This window comes from Vigna unguiculata, chromosome 10 (assembly GCF_004118075.2).
Source record: "Vigna unguiculata cultivar IT97K-499-35 chromosome 10, ASM411807v1, whole genome shotgun sequence".
Taxonomy (NCBI): Eukaryota; Viridiplantae; Streptophyta; class Magnoliopsida; order Fabales; family Fabaceae; genus Vigna; species Vigna unguiculata.
In genome coordinates this window covers 12,518,899-12,533,616 of record NC_040288.1, presented here as the reverse complement: position 1 = coordinate 12,533,616, position 14,718 = coordinate 12,518,899, and the positions used below count along the sequence as shown (strand labels likewise).

General features: G+C 32.0%; 2 protein-coding genes across 5 annotated transcripts; one reads left to right on the top strand and one right to left on the bottom strand.

The window, feature by feature from the left end:
- Positions 1–1,718: 1,718 nt before the first annotated feature.
- Positions 1,719–4,632, top strand: LOC114167082 (phosphoserine phosphatase, chloroplastic-like). Its single transcript, XM_028052015.1, has 6 exons — positions 1,719–2,282; positions 2,382–2,514; positions 2,625–2,732; positions 4,007–4,100; positions 4,341–4,490; positions 4,570–4,632. Exons 1-6 carry the CDS (start codon positions 2,057–2,059, stop codon positions 4,615–4,617), a joined length of 759 nt encoding a protein of 252 aa, XP_027907816.1. The 5' UTR covers positions 1,719–2,056; the 3' UTR covers positions 4,618–4,632.
- Positions 4,624–10,758, bottom strand: LOC114167083 (phosphoserine phosphatase, chloroplastic-like). Of its 4 annotated transcripts, none has more exons than XM_028052018.1 (5): positions 10,191–10,758; positions 6,402–6,534; positions 6,184–6,291; positions 5,334–5,436; positions 4,759–4,909 (listed from the first exon to the last, which is right to left on the bottom strand). In XM_028052018.1, exons 1-4 carry the CDS (start codon positions 10,414–10,416, stop codon positions 5,376–5,378), a joined length of 528 nt encoding a protein of 175 aa, XP_027907819.1. In that variant the 5' UTR covers positions 10,417–10,758; the 3' UTR covers positions 4,759–4,909; positions 5,334–5,375. The 4 variants fall into 4 exon arrangements, with proteins under 4 accessions (XP_027907820.1, XP_027907819.1, XP_027907817.1 ...); XM_028052016.1 differs by lacking the exon at positions 10,191–10,758 and adding an exon at positions 6,634–7,196; XM_028052019.1 differs by lacking the exons at positions 5,334–5,436; positions 10,191–10,758 and adding an exon at positions 6,634–7,198 and having other exon boundaries at positions 4,624–4,909.
- Between the last annotated feature and the right edge of the window lie 3,960 nt (positions 10,759–14,718).

Sequence of the window (14,718 nt, the reverse complement as noted above, 5' to 3'; positions counted from 1 at the left end):
AATATAAATTGAATAAATAGGACCAGTGCACAATTGGAGATGAATATAAATAAATAAAAAAATAGGAACGAGAACTAAATATAAATTAGAATGAGGTTAGGGACACTTCACTTAAGGTAAATATAAAGATAAAAGTAATTATAAACAGATAAAAAATAATCAAAGTAAAAAGATAAAATGATAGATGTCTCCTCCCCTTACCTTAATTATTGTGAAAGATATATCCCAAAGCTTTGTGAACGTTTCAACTTTCTTCTTTTATTTTCTTCATTGCCAATTTTATACTCACAAACTCCTCTTCTCCCTTTTTTTTCTTTGATCTTACTGTCTCATTTTCCTTTCACAATCACCACTCCTATTTATACTACACACATAATCATTACGTTTAGTTCATTTGGTTAGAAAGCACTGTTCAATTTTTTTTCTTCTTTCAAATTCTCGTTATTGTTGTTTCTTATGAATTAAGCTATCATTTTTTTTTTCTAACCTGTAATTGCATTAAATCTCACATGTGGTGAGGGGTTTCTTTTTCTCTTTTTCTCTCTTTTTTTTTTTTATTACCTAACAATATGTCAGTTTACCTATACATGTATGCAAGTTTATCCATAATATATCTACGTACTTACGTAACTTAACTTATTTATTTACGTTTCCTCTATTATTATAATAAAAATATTCTTTCTTATTAACATTCTAAAATGTTTAATATATTTCTTATAAAATCATCAATTATTTGTATATTTTGGATACTTATAATCTTTACATTCATATGTTCATAATTTATTATAATAATAATATATTATATATAGATATATATATATATATATATATTTTTTTTTGTAATAATAATAATAAGAATATATATATATATATATATATATATTAATTATGGATACATACTAAAATGCTTATAAATAAAGTAATACATTATTTATTGATTTATGGATGTTACAATTGCTTTTGTAATTCCTTGTTTTGTGAGCAATTTTTTGCTAGATCGTTGTTCTTTTAGTTTTGTTGTTGACATTGTTTTATGCCTTAGTTCTCCTTTCCAGTATAATTTGGAATGATTGTAATGGTTAACCTTTATACTTCATGTCTCATGCTCTAATTATTTATAATTGTGTGATGCTTCATTTATTAGAATTATTTTATTAAATTGGGATGTTACAATATATAATAGATAATAAATTTGTATTACTAATAAATATATATTATCTTTTAAAATAATGTTATTTTAAGAAATAAAAATAAGTAATATATATATATATATATATTTTAAATTATTTTTATTAAATGATAAAATAATTAAAAATCATAAATGTGTAAATAAAAAATAAAAAATTGTATAAAAACTAATATTTTAAATATAATCTATTCTTAATAATGTATTAAATGAAAAATGAATTGAAAATTATAAAAATATAAAATTAAATATTGAAAAAAAATATAGAAATATATTTTTATTTTCACTACAAATTAATTTAAAAATAAAAAAAAAGAAAAGAATAAAATAAATTTTATTTACATATAAAATAAATATAAATAAAAAATTTAACAATATTAAATAAGTAAAATACAAATGTTCAGAACATTTGTCTAAAAGATAAATTTTATAATATTTTATTTTCTTACATCATTATAATAAAAAATAATATCTATCCATCGATATATACGAAGAAAATTACCACGACATAATTTCTCTTCTTATATTTCACGGTATCCTCTTTGAAGGAAAAAAAAAACCACTGTTGGTTTTATTTTCCACAAAAATCGTGATTTGGAACATTGTTGCCAAAACAAGAAAACAACACTATTCCAAACAATTGAAAAGGAAAGAAACACAGTTAGTTGATTAACATGTTCTGAGATTGAACCTTTTAAGCCACCAACCCTCTCTGGTTTCATTCATTTCCTTCGTCTGCAGGTACTCAGTAATATTCGTACACCCTCGCATCATACCCTTTGATCCTAAAATATAGTAGCCTTCATCCTCTTATGGGTTTTTGATAAAGCAATCGTTTTTGTCTCTGAATTTGGAAAACAGCTAGTTCCCATGGAAGGGTTGGTGAGTTCTGGGATCAACACCATTCGTGTTTTTGGTGTTACAAAGCACCAATCTCGTTTTCTTCATTCATCAATGCTGCATCTGAGGAGTAATAGAGTGTGTGGAACTGGAATTGGGGTTGAGGAGAAGAAAAAGAGGAAGCAGTGTTTCGTTATGGCTGCATCTGTTGGGGGCTCCAAAGTGGGCCATTTTGAGAACACACTCCCTTCCAAAGGTTATTATGATATATCTTTATGTGCATTACATGTTTTTGATGCTGTTTGCTTCATTGTTTTCGGGGAACAATAAAATAGTGATGTTTTTGTGATGGTAGAGGTTCTTGAGCTTTGGAGAAAGGGTGATGCTGTTTGCTTCGATGTGGATAGCACTGTGTGTTTGGATGAAGGGATTGATGAGCTTGCTGAGTTCTGTGGGGCTGGAAAGGCTGTTGCAGAGTGGACTGCTAGGTTGGATTGTTCAACTGGGTCTTTGCTAAAATTGAAAAGTTTTTGTTTTTATCTGAGATTTTGTTTTTGTTGTTTATGGTATGTCTGATTTGAGTATTGAATTTTCGCAGAGCGATGGGTGGTTCTGTTCCGTTTGAGGAAGCCTTGGCTGCTAGGTTGTCTTTGTTCAACCCCTCTTGGTCTCAACTTCAGAATTTTCTTCAGCAAAAGCCACCAAGGTGTGACTCAGGGACACTGAATGGTTTTTTGTTAGGTGTTTTCAATGTTTGTTGTCTTTTTTCGGATTTAAGATGCTAGATTGATTAATGTATGAACATTTTTTGCTTTTGATTAGGCTTTTCACTGAAAAAAGTAACCAGGACAGTTTCTTGTGAATTTCCCAATTGTTTTTGCCTTAGGTTTTCTTAATTTGTTAGAGGGGGAGTGTTGGTGTGATGGTTAGATTTGTTGCCGTGTGAATAGGAGATCACAGGTTCTATTTGTTGAATGAGCCTCTTGTAAATGCAAGGTAAGGCTTTCTACAATAAACCTGTTATGTGTCTGACCCTTTCCAAGACTGTGTCCATTGCAAGAGCTTTATAGCACTAGGTTGTAGTTTAGGCTTTTAATTTGACAGCATTGAAAGGATTTGGTTTTAGTTTTTTGTGTGAGTTTTGCTACAAATCAGGAACCTTTTTGGAGAGAATTCAGCCTGAAATTTACCAACACTCAAATACTGGTTAAAAACAAAGAGCAAATTAGTTCTGTTCTGACAAAACAATTCTGGATGTGGTACTTTTCCTTATATAATCAAACATCCTTGTATGGAGACCTTATCACTGTATCTTTAACACTGTGCAGTTTATGTACTTGTGCAGTGTTTTTCTGTTAGTGGAAGAGAAATGATGTTAGTTTTATCCTATAGTCTACCATTGAATATAAAACAAGTTTTATCTGTTTGACATATTCATCCATGTCTGAAACAGATTAATGAACAGATTCAAGAGATTTGGTCACTCTCCCCCAGGATGCCCGTGTAATTTCTAGCACAACCCTTTTCTAGCGGAAGCAGAATTTCTGAACTACGATGTATACTTTTCCCAACTGATGCATATTCAGTCACATAATGCAATTTTTAATATATGTTTTCGTTTGACCCTAACAAAAAAAATGCTGCATGGTTTCTAGAGCAAGAAATTGTTTTCCTCAGTATTCCAATTGTTTCTCAAATTGTTCTTAAGTTATAGTACAATTGTGGAAAGAAACTACACTCTATTCACGATAAAATGAAATTGGTGTAGAGAAATGATACTCCATGAAAGAGATTTATTGACTTATCCCTACTTAGCTTAATCTTTAATGAGACAAATGGTTGATATTTGAACACCAAAGCTTGACGGATTACTTTCTTTCTCTTCACCTTCTAATCATCATTTCTCCAACGAGTATCTTGACATGTGTTTAGTTCAGACAGATTTGGAATAATGTTTATGATTCTATTCTTAATGTGCAGGATTTCCCCTGGCATAGAAGAGTTAGTCCAGAAGTTAAAGGCTAATGGCATTGATGTTTATCTTGTCTCTGGTGGCTTCCGTCAAATGATCATTGTACGAAGAATAGTTGAAATTAATGGTTTTTCTGATCCACTTTGTGTTTGGAAGGAAATGAATAGTTTCTATGGCATGTTGTGAATTTGGATAAACATTTTTTCTTCTTTATCACTAGTTCATTCAGTCATTGGATGCCATAACCTTGAAAATTAGCACCAGACATGTCTCTTTGCAGAATACATTCATATTTTACTTCAGAATTTGGTTTTTCTAACTTGTGGCACTGTTCTTATGAAGCCTGTTGCATCAATACTTGGAATTCCAGAACAGAATATTTTTGCCAATAACCTACTTTTTAAGAGCTCTGGAGAGTTTCTGGGGTTTGATGAAAAGGAGCCTACTTCAAGGAGTGGAGGAAAAGCTGTTGCTGTCCAACAGATCAAGAAGGTTCAGGCACTACTCACATGTGAATTTTTGTTTTCTTGAACTACTTTTATTGCTTAAAGCTGATCAAACTGATTTTCAGACTCGTGGTTTCAAAACTTTAACCATGGTGGGAGATGGGAGATTCTGAAGTAAAATATGAATGTATTCTGCAAAGAGACATGTCTGGTGCTAATTTTCAAGGTTATGGGCATCCAATGACTGAATGAACTAGTGATAAAGAAGAAAAAATGTTTATCCAAATTCACAACATGCCATAGAAACTATTCATTTCCTTCCAAACACAAAGTGGATCAGAAAAACCATTAATTTCAACTATTCTTCGTACAATGATCATTTGACGGAAGCCACCAGAGACAAGATAAACATCAATGCCATTAGCCTTTAACTTCTGGACTAACTCTTCTATGCCAGGGGAAATCCTGCACATTAAGAATAGAATCATAAACATTATTCCAAATCTGTCTGAACTAAACACATGTCAAGATACTCGTTGGAGAAATGATGATTAGAAGGTGAAGAGAAAGAAAGTAATCCGTCAAGCTTTGGTGTTCAAATATCAACCATTTGTCTCATTAAAGATTAAGCTAAGTAGGGATAAGTCAATAAATCTCTTTCATGGAGTATCATTTCTCTACACCAATTTCATTTTATCGTGAATAGAGTGTAGTTTCTTTCCACAATTGTACTATAACTTAAGAACAATTTGAGAAACAATTGGAATACTGAGGAAAACAATTTCTTGCTCTAGAAACCATGCAGCATTTTTTTTGTTAGGGTCAAACGAAAACATATATTAAAAATTGCATTATGTGACTGAATATGCATCAGTTGGGAAAAGTATACATCGTAGTTCAGAAATTCTGCTTCCGCTAGAAAAGGGTTGTGCTAGAAATTACACGGGCATCCTGGGGGAGAGTGACCAAATCTCTTGAATCTGTTCATTAATCTGTTTCAGACATGGATGAATATGTCAAACAGATAAAACTTGTTTTATATTCAATGGTAGACTATAGGATAAAACTAACATCATTTCTCTTCCACTAACAGAAAAACACTGCACAAGTACATAAACTGCACAGTGTTAAAGATACAGTGATAAGGTCTCCATACAAGGATGTTTGATTATATAAGGAAAAGTACCACATCCAGAATTGTTTTGTCAGAACAGAACTAATTTGCTCTTTGTTTTTAACCAGTATTTGAGTGTTGGTAAATTTCAGGCTGAATTCTCTCCAAAAAGGTTCCTGATTTGTAGCAAAACTCACACAAAAAACTAAAACCAAATCCTTTCAATGCTGTCAAATTAAAAGCCTAAACTACAACCTAGTGCTATAAAGCTCTTGCAATGGACACAGTCTTGGAAAGGGTCAGACACATAACAGGTTTATTGTAGAAAGCCTTACCTTGCATTTACAAGAGGCTCATTCAACAAATAGAACCTGTGATCTCCTATTCACACGGCAACAAATCTAACCATCACACCAACACTCCCCCTCTAACAAATTAAGAAAACCTAAGGCAAAAACAATTGGGAAATTCACAAGAAACTGTCCTGGTTACTTTTTTCAGTGAAAAGCCTAATCAAAAGCAAAAAATGTTCATACATTAATCAATCTAGCATCTTAAATCCGAAAAAAGACAACAAACATTGAAAACACCTAACAAAAAACCATTCAGTGTCCCTGAGTCACACCTTGGTGGCTTTTGCTGAAGAAAATTCTGAAGTTGAGACCAAGAGGGGTTGAACAAAGACAACCTAGCAGCCAAGGCTTCCTCAAACGGAACAGAACCACCCATCGCTCTGCGAAAATTCAATACTCAAATCAGACATACCATAAACAACAAAAACAAAATCTCAGATAAAAACAAAAACTTTTCAATTTTAGCAAAGACCCAGTTGAACAATCCAACCTAGCAGTCCACTCTGCAACAGCCTTTCCAGCCCCACAGAACTCAGCAAGCTCATCAATCCCTTCATCCAAACACACAGTGCTATCCACATCGAAGCAAACAGCATCACCCTTTCTCCAAAGCTCAAGAACCTCTACCATCACAAAAACATCACTATTTTATTGTTCCCCGAAAACAATGAAGCAAACAGCATCAAAAACATGTAATGCACATAAAGATATATCATAATAACCTTTGGAAGGGAGTGTGTTCTCAAAATGGCCCACTTTGGAGCCCCCAACAGATGCAGCCATAACGAAACACTGCTTCCTCTTTTTCTTCTCCTCAACCCCAATTCCAGTTCCACACACTCTATTACTCCTCAGATGCAGCATTGATGAATGAAGAAAACGAGATTGGTGCTTTGTAACACCAAAAACACGAATGGTGTTGATCCCAGAACTCACCAACCCTTCCATGGGAACTAGCTGTTTTCCAAATTCAGAGACAAAAACGATTGCTTTATCAAAAACCCATAAGAGGATGAAGGCTACTATATTTTAGGATCAAAGGGTATGATGCGAGGGTGTACGAATATTACTGAGTACCTGCAGACGAAGGAAATGAATGAAACCAGAGAGGGTTGGTGGCTTAAAAGGTTCAATCTCAGAACATGTTAATCAACTAACTGTGTTTCTTTCCTTTTCAATTGTTTGGAATAGTGTTGTTTTCTTGTTTTGGCAACAATGTTCCAAATCACGATTTTTGTGGAAAATAAAACCAACAGTGGTTTTTTTTTTCCTTCAAAGAGGATACCGTGAAATATAAGAAGAGAAATTATGTCGTGGTAATTTTCTTCGTATATATCGATGGATAGATATTATTTTTTATTATAATGATGTAAGAAAATAAAATATTATAAAATTTATCTTTTAGACAAATGTTCTGAACATTTGTATTTTACTTATTTAATATTGTTAAATTTTTTATTTATATTTATTTTATATGTAAATAAAATTTATTTTATTCTTTTCTTTTTTTTTTATTTTTAAATTAATTTGTAGTGAAAATAAAAATATATTTCTATATTTTTTTTCAATATTTAATTTTATATTTTTATAATTTTCAATTCATTTTTCATTTAATACATTATTAAGAATAGATTATATTTAAAATATTAGTTTTTATACAATTTTTTATTTTTTATTTACACATTTATGATTTTTAATTATTTTATCATTTAATAAAAATAATTTAAAATATATATATATATATATATATATATATTACTTATTTTTATTTCTTAAAATAACATTATTTTAAAAGATAATATATATTTATTAGTAATACAAATTTATTATCTATTATATATTGTAACATCCCAATTTAATAAAATAATTCTAATAAATGAAGCATCACACAATTATAAATAATTAGAGCATGAGACATGAAGTATAAAGGTTAACCATTACAATCATTCCAAATTATACTGGAAAGGAGAACTAAGGCATAAAACAATGTCAACAACAAAACTAAAAGAACAACGATCTAGCAAAAAATTGCTCACAAAACAAGGAATTACAAAAGCAATTGTAACATCCATAAATCAATAAATAATGTATTACTTTATTTATAAGCATTTTAGTATGTATCCATAATTAATATATATATATATATATATATATATATATATATATATATATATTCTTATTATTATTATTACAAAAAAAAAAAAAATATATATATATATATATATATATATCTATATATAATATATTATTATTATAATAAATTATGAACATATGAATGTAAAGATTATAAGTATCCAAAATATACAAATAATTGATGATTTTATAAGAAATATATTAAACATTTTAGAATGTTAATAAGAAAGAATATTTTTATTATAATAATAGAGGAAACGTAAATAAATAAGTTAAGTTACGTAAGTACGTAGATATATTATGGATAAACTTGCATACATGTATAGGTAAACTGACATATTGTTAGGTAATAAAAAAAAAGAGAGAAAAAGAGAAAAAGAAACCCCTCACCACATGTGAGATTTAATGCAATTACAGGTTAGAAAAAAAAAATGATAGCTTAATTCATAAGAAACAACAATAACGAGAATTTGAAAGAAGAAAAAAAATTGAACAGTGCTTTCTAACCAAATGAACTAAACGTAATGATTATGTGTGTAGTATAAATAGGAGTGGTGATTGTGAAAGGAAAATGAGACAGTAAGATCAAAGAAAAAAAAGGGAGAAGAGGAGTTTGTGAGTATAAAATTGGCAATGAAGAAAATAAAAGAAGAAAGTTGAAACGTTCACAAAGCTTTGGGATATATCTTTCACAATAATTAAGGTAAGGGGAGGAGACATCTATCATTTTATCTTTTTACTTTGATTATTTTTTATCTGTTTATAATTACTTTTATCTTTATATTTACCTTAAGTGAAGTGTCCCTAACCTCATTCTAATTTATATTTAGTTCTCGTTCCTATTTTTTTATTTATTTATATTCATCTCCAATTGTGCACTGGTCCTATTTATTCAATTTATATTTACTCTCATTTTCTTATTTATATTTATCTTCAATTACGTACTGGTCCTTTTTATTTATTTTTATTTATTTTAATTATTCATTGATCCTATCTATTTATTTATATAATTATATGGTTTAATATTGAAATGAAATTTACGATAAATAAAGATTTGATTATTGTAGTTTGAGGTATGACCTTAGGGATTTAAACGAGTTAGTATTACTCAAGATGAGATGTTCTTGAGTTACTTTGTTGGCCATGAGCTCATTTATCCTGACTAGTCACTACAAAATTAATCAATATCTTTATAAAAGTATAATAAAAATTCAGTTTTATGGATTTGGGAGAATTTTCATTTCATTTTATTTTATTATGATATGCTGTATTTTTTTATGTGATATTTGTCTCACTTCCCTATTTTATGATTGTGTGTGAAAAACAAAATTTTATAACTATATCATAGATGGTTGCTCCCAACATGCCTGATCCCTTCTTCATCGACATTGTGGCTGTTTTCCCGGGGAATTCATGGCAAACCAATGCAGTGAATAATTCTATAACATTTCAGGGAACGGGAAACTCTACTATTACTTTTCTCTCTACTCCAAACGCACCGATTGTCATCGAAGGACAAATCGGAGTTACCTTCTATTTACCCCCAACAATCCAATTGAACCCTATCCATAACCTTTTCCCACCACCTGTTTGAAAATCAATATATAAGGGAGAAACTGTAAATAAATAACACTTCTTCCTCTTCTAGTGTAGGAAATATAATATGTACTAAACAGTGTAGATATAAGATGCATACAATATTGTATATATATATATATATATATATATATATATACATATGAATATTTTAAGTATAATTTTTCCTTTAAATTTAATAAGTATATTGTAGGAAATAATAATAAAAATTAAATAAATAGAAACAAAAATTATCGTCACAACAATAATGCCCAAAAGATGCCCAAAAAAGCCAATAACTAAACACATAAACTAGACAACAACATCACCACCACCTGCACGATCATTAGGAACTTCCACATCTGCTCACACCAAAATTGGTGATCATCACAAAAAGGAAAACCAAACAAAGAACACAGACATAGAGAAAAAGGGCAAACAGCATCACCCTTTCTCCAAAGCTCAAGAACCTCTACCATCACAAAAACATCACTATTTTATTGTTCCCCGAAAACAATGAAGCAAACAGCATCAAAAACATGTAATGCACATAAAGATATATCATAATAACCTTTGGAAGGGAGTGTGTTCTCAAAATGGCCCACTTTGGAGCCCCCAACAGATGCAGCCATAACGAAACACTGCTTCCTCTTTTTCTTCTCCTCAACCCCAATTCCAGTTCCACACACTCTATTACTCCTCAGATGCAGCATTGATGAATGAAGAAAACGAGATTGGTGCTTTGTAACACCAAAAACACGAATGGTGTTGATCCCAGAACTCACCAACCCTTCCATGGGAACTAGCTGTTTTCCAAATTCAGAGACAAAAACGATTGCTTTATCAAAAACCCATAAGAGGATGAAGGCTACTATATTTTAGGATCAAAGGGTATGATGCGAGGGTGTACGAATATTACTGAGTACCTGCAGACGAAGGAAATGAATGAAACCAGAGAGGGTTGGTGGCTTAAAAGGTTCAATCTCAGAACATGTTAATCAACTAACTGTGTTTCTTTCCTTTTCAATTGTTTGGAATAGTGTTGTTTTCTTGTTTTGGCAACAATGTTCCAAATCACGATTTTTGTGGAAAATAAAACCAACAGTGGTTTTTTTTTTCCTTCAAAGAGGATACCGTGAAATATAAGAAGAGAAATTATGTCGTGGTAATTTTCTTCGTATATATCGATGGATAGATATTATTTTTTTTATAATGATGTAAGAAAATAAAATATTATAAAATTTATCTTTTAGACAAATGTTCTGAACATTTGTATTTTACTTATTTAATATTGTTAAATTTTTTATTTATATTTATTTTATATGTAAATAAAATTTATTTTATTCTTTTCTTTTTTTTTTATTTTTAAATTAATTTGTAGTGAAAATAAAAATATATTTCTATATTTTTTTTCAATATTTAATTTTATATTTTTATAATTTTCAATTCATTTTTCATTTAATACATTATTAAGAATAGATTATATTTAAAATATTAGTTTTTATACAATTTTTTATTTTTTATTTACACATTTATGATTTTTAATTATTTTATCATTTAATAAAAATAATTTAAAATATATATATATATATATATATATATATATATATTACTTATTTTTATTTCTTAAAATAACATTATTTTAAAAGATAATATATATTTATTAGTAATACAAATTTATTAGGTTAAAATACTCCATTGGTCCTCGTTTTGGTTCAGAAATCTCAAATTGGTCCTCGAATTTTAATTGATCTCAATTTCGTCCTCATTTTTGTAAATGTGTTTTAAATTAACCCAATCGTTAACAGTGTCAAAATTTTTAACGTTAACTTCATCTTAATTATCTGACGTGGCTTGATTCATTAATTTGAGGACTGAAAAATTTGTACGTGGCGTTATTGATTAAAATAATCATTTGTCTGAAAACCTAAATTTATATTTGCGTTATTCATTAAAATAATCAGAATATGGAAACCTAAATTACTAAAATAGGATTGCAACTGAGTGTTGAACAATGGCGACTGGGAGGGCGACTCGCGCGTCAATGCCGTGAACGTGCAGGTGCAGGGAAGGTGAGATTCAGCATCGTCGAAGGTGAGGTCGAACATTTCAGTGTTCGATTTTGGAGCTTCAGTGTCGTTGATCGCCACACCGCGAAGGTGAGTATCATTTCATCCTTGGCTGTTTAGGGTTTTGTTGCTTGTCCCCCCATTTTCGACAATGAAATCGTTTGATTGGTGGTCCCCTATGCGACTTTGTTTTTTAATCGGTGACCGTATGGATTATAGTATGTGGTCCCGTATTCGAATGTGTTCCCCCATTTTTAATTGCTTAACTTGTGGTCCCCCATTTCAATGCATTGTTTTGTGTTGTCGTTGTTGGTATGAATTGTAATATTTGAATTCCTTTGGGGGCAATGTATACAGGGTGCATATATAGCCATGTCTGTTGATCGTTTTCAAGTGGTGGTCCACCATAGTGGCCACTTTTTTAGTAATGGGAAATTGGAATATGATGGGGAAACAACCACGTGGTTCTGTGACCCTGATACGTGGGGATATTTTGAGGTTATTGCTGGATTAAAAGAGTTAGGACACGTATCTGTGAAGGAGTTGTGGTATAGTTTAGGAGGTGGGACTGTCTTAGAAGATAGGTTGGAGCTTCTTTGTGATGATAGAGGGGCCAGTCATATGGCGAACTTAGCAACGTTAAATGGTGCAGTTCATTTGTATGTGGTTCATGAAATGACAGAACCTGAGATAATCAACATGATAGAGGGTGTTGGTATGGGGGAGGTTGGTCCTTCTGAGGCTGCTGATGTAGTTAACTGTGTGAATGAGGCTGATGAGCATGGGCAGCTGAAGTAGTAGAAAAGGAGGGGGGTGAGGGTGAGGAAGATGTTGAAGCTCAAGTACTTGAAAAGGAGGGGGGTGAGGGTGAACAAGATGTTGAATCTGCAGTACTTGAAAAGGAGGGGGGTGAGGGTGAACAAGATGTTACAGCTGAAGTAGTGGAAGAGGAGAGGGGTGAGGGTGAGCAAGGTGTTGCACCAGAAGTAGTTGAAAAAGAGGGGGCTGATGAAGGTGATGGAGTACAACAAAATGAAGGTGAGCCTGAATCATTCAATGAGGAAGGTTTGGTTGATGTAAATATTAACAGTGATGGACATAGTGATTCAGATTGGGATGGTAATGTGCCATGTGCTGTTGAAAGTGCATCTGATGGAGAAGGTTGGTACACAGCACAAGAGTCGACTGATTCAGATTCTGATGAAGTAAGGACTGAGGGTGGAGGGTCAGATTTCGAGTGGCAATCAGATGAATTGGTTAGTGGTTCAGACATTGATGAGGTGAAAGATGATTTTGAAGGTTATGGGTCATTTCCTACATTTACAATGCCAAAAACATGGACGACTATAAATGGGAAATAGGAACTTATTACACAGAGAAACATGAATTCATTGAAGCAATTAGAACCTATGCACTTGCAAATGGAAAAAGTTTAAAATTTGTAAAAAATGACAATCAGAGGGTTTCAGTTAAATGTTTGGGAGCAAATGGAGAATGCAATTGGTATGCTTATTGTGGTTATATGGGTGCAGTGAAGTCATGGCAACTTAGAAAAATAATAGATCAGCATACGTGTTCTAGAGATTTCAACGTAAAATTAATGAATGCAAAGTGGCTAAGCAAGAAGATGGAAAAGACAGTTAGAGAAAACCCTAGTATGAAGGTCATGGACATTCGTGACAAGGTCAGTAGGAAATGGAATGTAGGTATCTCTAGAAATATGGCTTTTCGGGCTAGAGCTATTGCTAGAGATCACGTGGATGGGTCTTTTTCAGAACAGTTTAGGAGAATATATGATTATGCACACGAACTGCTGAGAACCAATCCAGGTTCTACTGTAAAGCTGAATGTTGAGAACACAGAAGGTGAAGTTATATTTAAGAGATTCTATGCATGCTTGAAGGCATGCAAAGACAGTTTCACGTGCTGTAGACCTTTCATTGGATTGGATGGCTGCTTTCTCAAAGGAAGGTATGGTGGCGAGTTACTAATAGCAATTGGAAGAGATGGTAATGAGCAGATTCTCCCTCTTGCATATGCTGTTGTAGAAGTAGAAAATAAGGATTCGTGGAGATGGTTTTTGGAGCTTCTGATTAATGATCTTGGTGGGGATTCAGTTTGTGCAACATGCACTTTTATATCAGACCAACAAAAGGTTATTCCTTAAACATTACCTTTATTATTTAAATTGATTTATATTTTAACAACATGCAGTTTGCAAATTTTGACATCACTATTTTTCACATATACACACAGGGTCTTCTCCCAGCTATGCAAGAACTTCTTCCTGGAGTGGACCAGAGATTTTGTGTTAGGCATTTGTATGCTAATTTCAGAAAGCAATTCCCCGGAAAAAATCTTAAACGTCTCATGTGGAAGGCTGCAGGAGCAACACATCCACAGGCTTGGGAGAAGATAATGAGGGACATTAAAGAGGTCAATGAAGAGGCATTCAAACACTTGATTGGTATTCCTCCAAGGTATGCCACCATGAATTGTTACACTATATTTACTGCATCATTAATACATACTGATCTGTTTATATGATACTAGGTATTGGTCCAGATCTAGATTCACTGTAAGAGCCCAGTGTGACACCTTGGTTAATAATATGTGCGAGGCATTCAACAGTGTGCTAGTGAAGACTCGAACAAAGCCAATAATAAGTATGCTGGAGGACATTCGTGTTTATATCATGAAGAGATGGGCCAAAAACAGATCTAAGGTGCAGTCTTTTAAAGGTTCAGTGTGTCCCAGAATTCTTGACAGGCTTAAGAAGGAATCAAGCTTAACAAGGCACTGGATACCAAGGTAAGAACTCAACTATATTTATGTCAGCAAGCTTAACAGATTTCAGATGTAGTAATTATGTTTTTGTTGTATTACATGCAGATGGTCAGCAGAGAAGTTGTTTGAAGTGAGGCATGCTTCAAATCTAGGGGAACAGTTTGTGGTTAATATTGACAAGATGGAGTGCAGCTGCAGGAAATGGAGCATCACTGGACTTCCTTGTTGCCACGCAATTTCTGC

Coding starts and splice junctions, on each gene's coding strand:
- LOC114167082 (XM_028052015.1), top strand. CDS start 2,057: ATGGAAGGGTTGGTGAGTTCTGGGATCAACACCATTCGTGTTTTTGGT. Junction 2,283..2,381: donor GAACACACTCCCTTCCAAAG/GTTATTATGATA, acceptor TTGTGATGGTAG/AGGTTCTTGAGCTTTGGAGA. Junction 2,515..2,624: donor GTTGCAGAGTGGACTGCTAG/GTTGGATTGTTC, acceptor GAATTTTCGCAG/AGCGATGGGTGGTTCTGTTC.
- LOC114167083 (XM_028052019.1), bottom strand. CDS start 6,859: ATGGAAGGGTTGGTGAGTTCTGGGATCAACACCATTCGTGTTTTTGGT. Junction 6,535..6,633: donor GAACACACTCCCTTCCAAAG/GTTATTATGATA, acceptor TTGTGATGGTAG/AGGTTCTTGAGCTTTGGAGA. Junction 4,910..6,183: donor CTTCAGCAAAAGCCACCAAG/GTGTGACTCAGG, acceptor CTTAATGTGCAG/GATTTCCCCTGGCATAGAAG.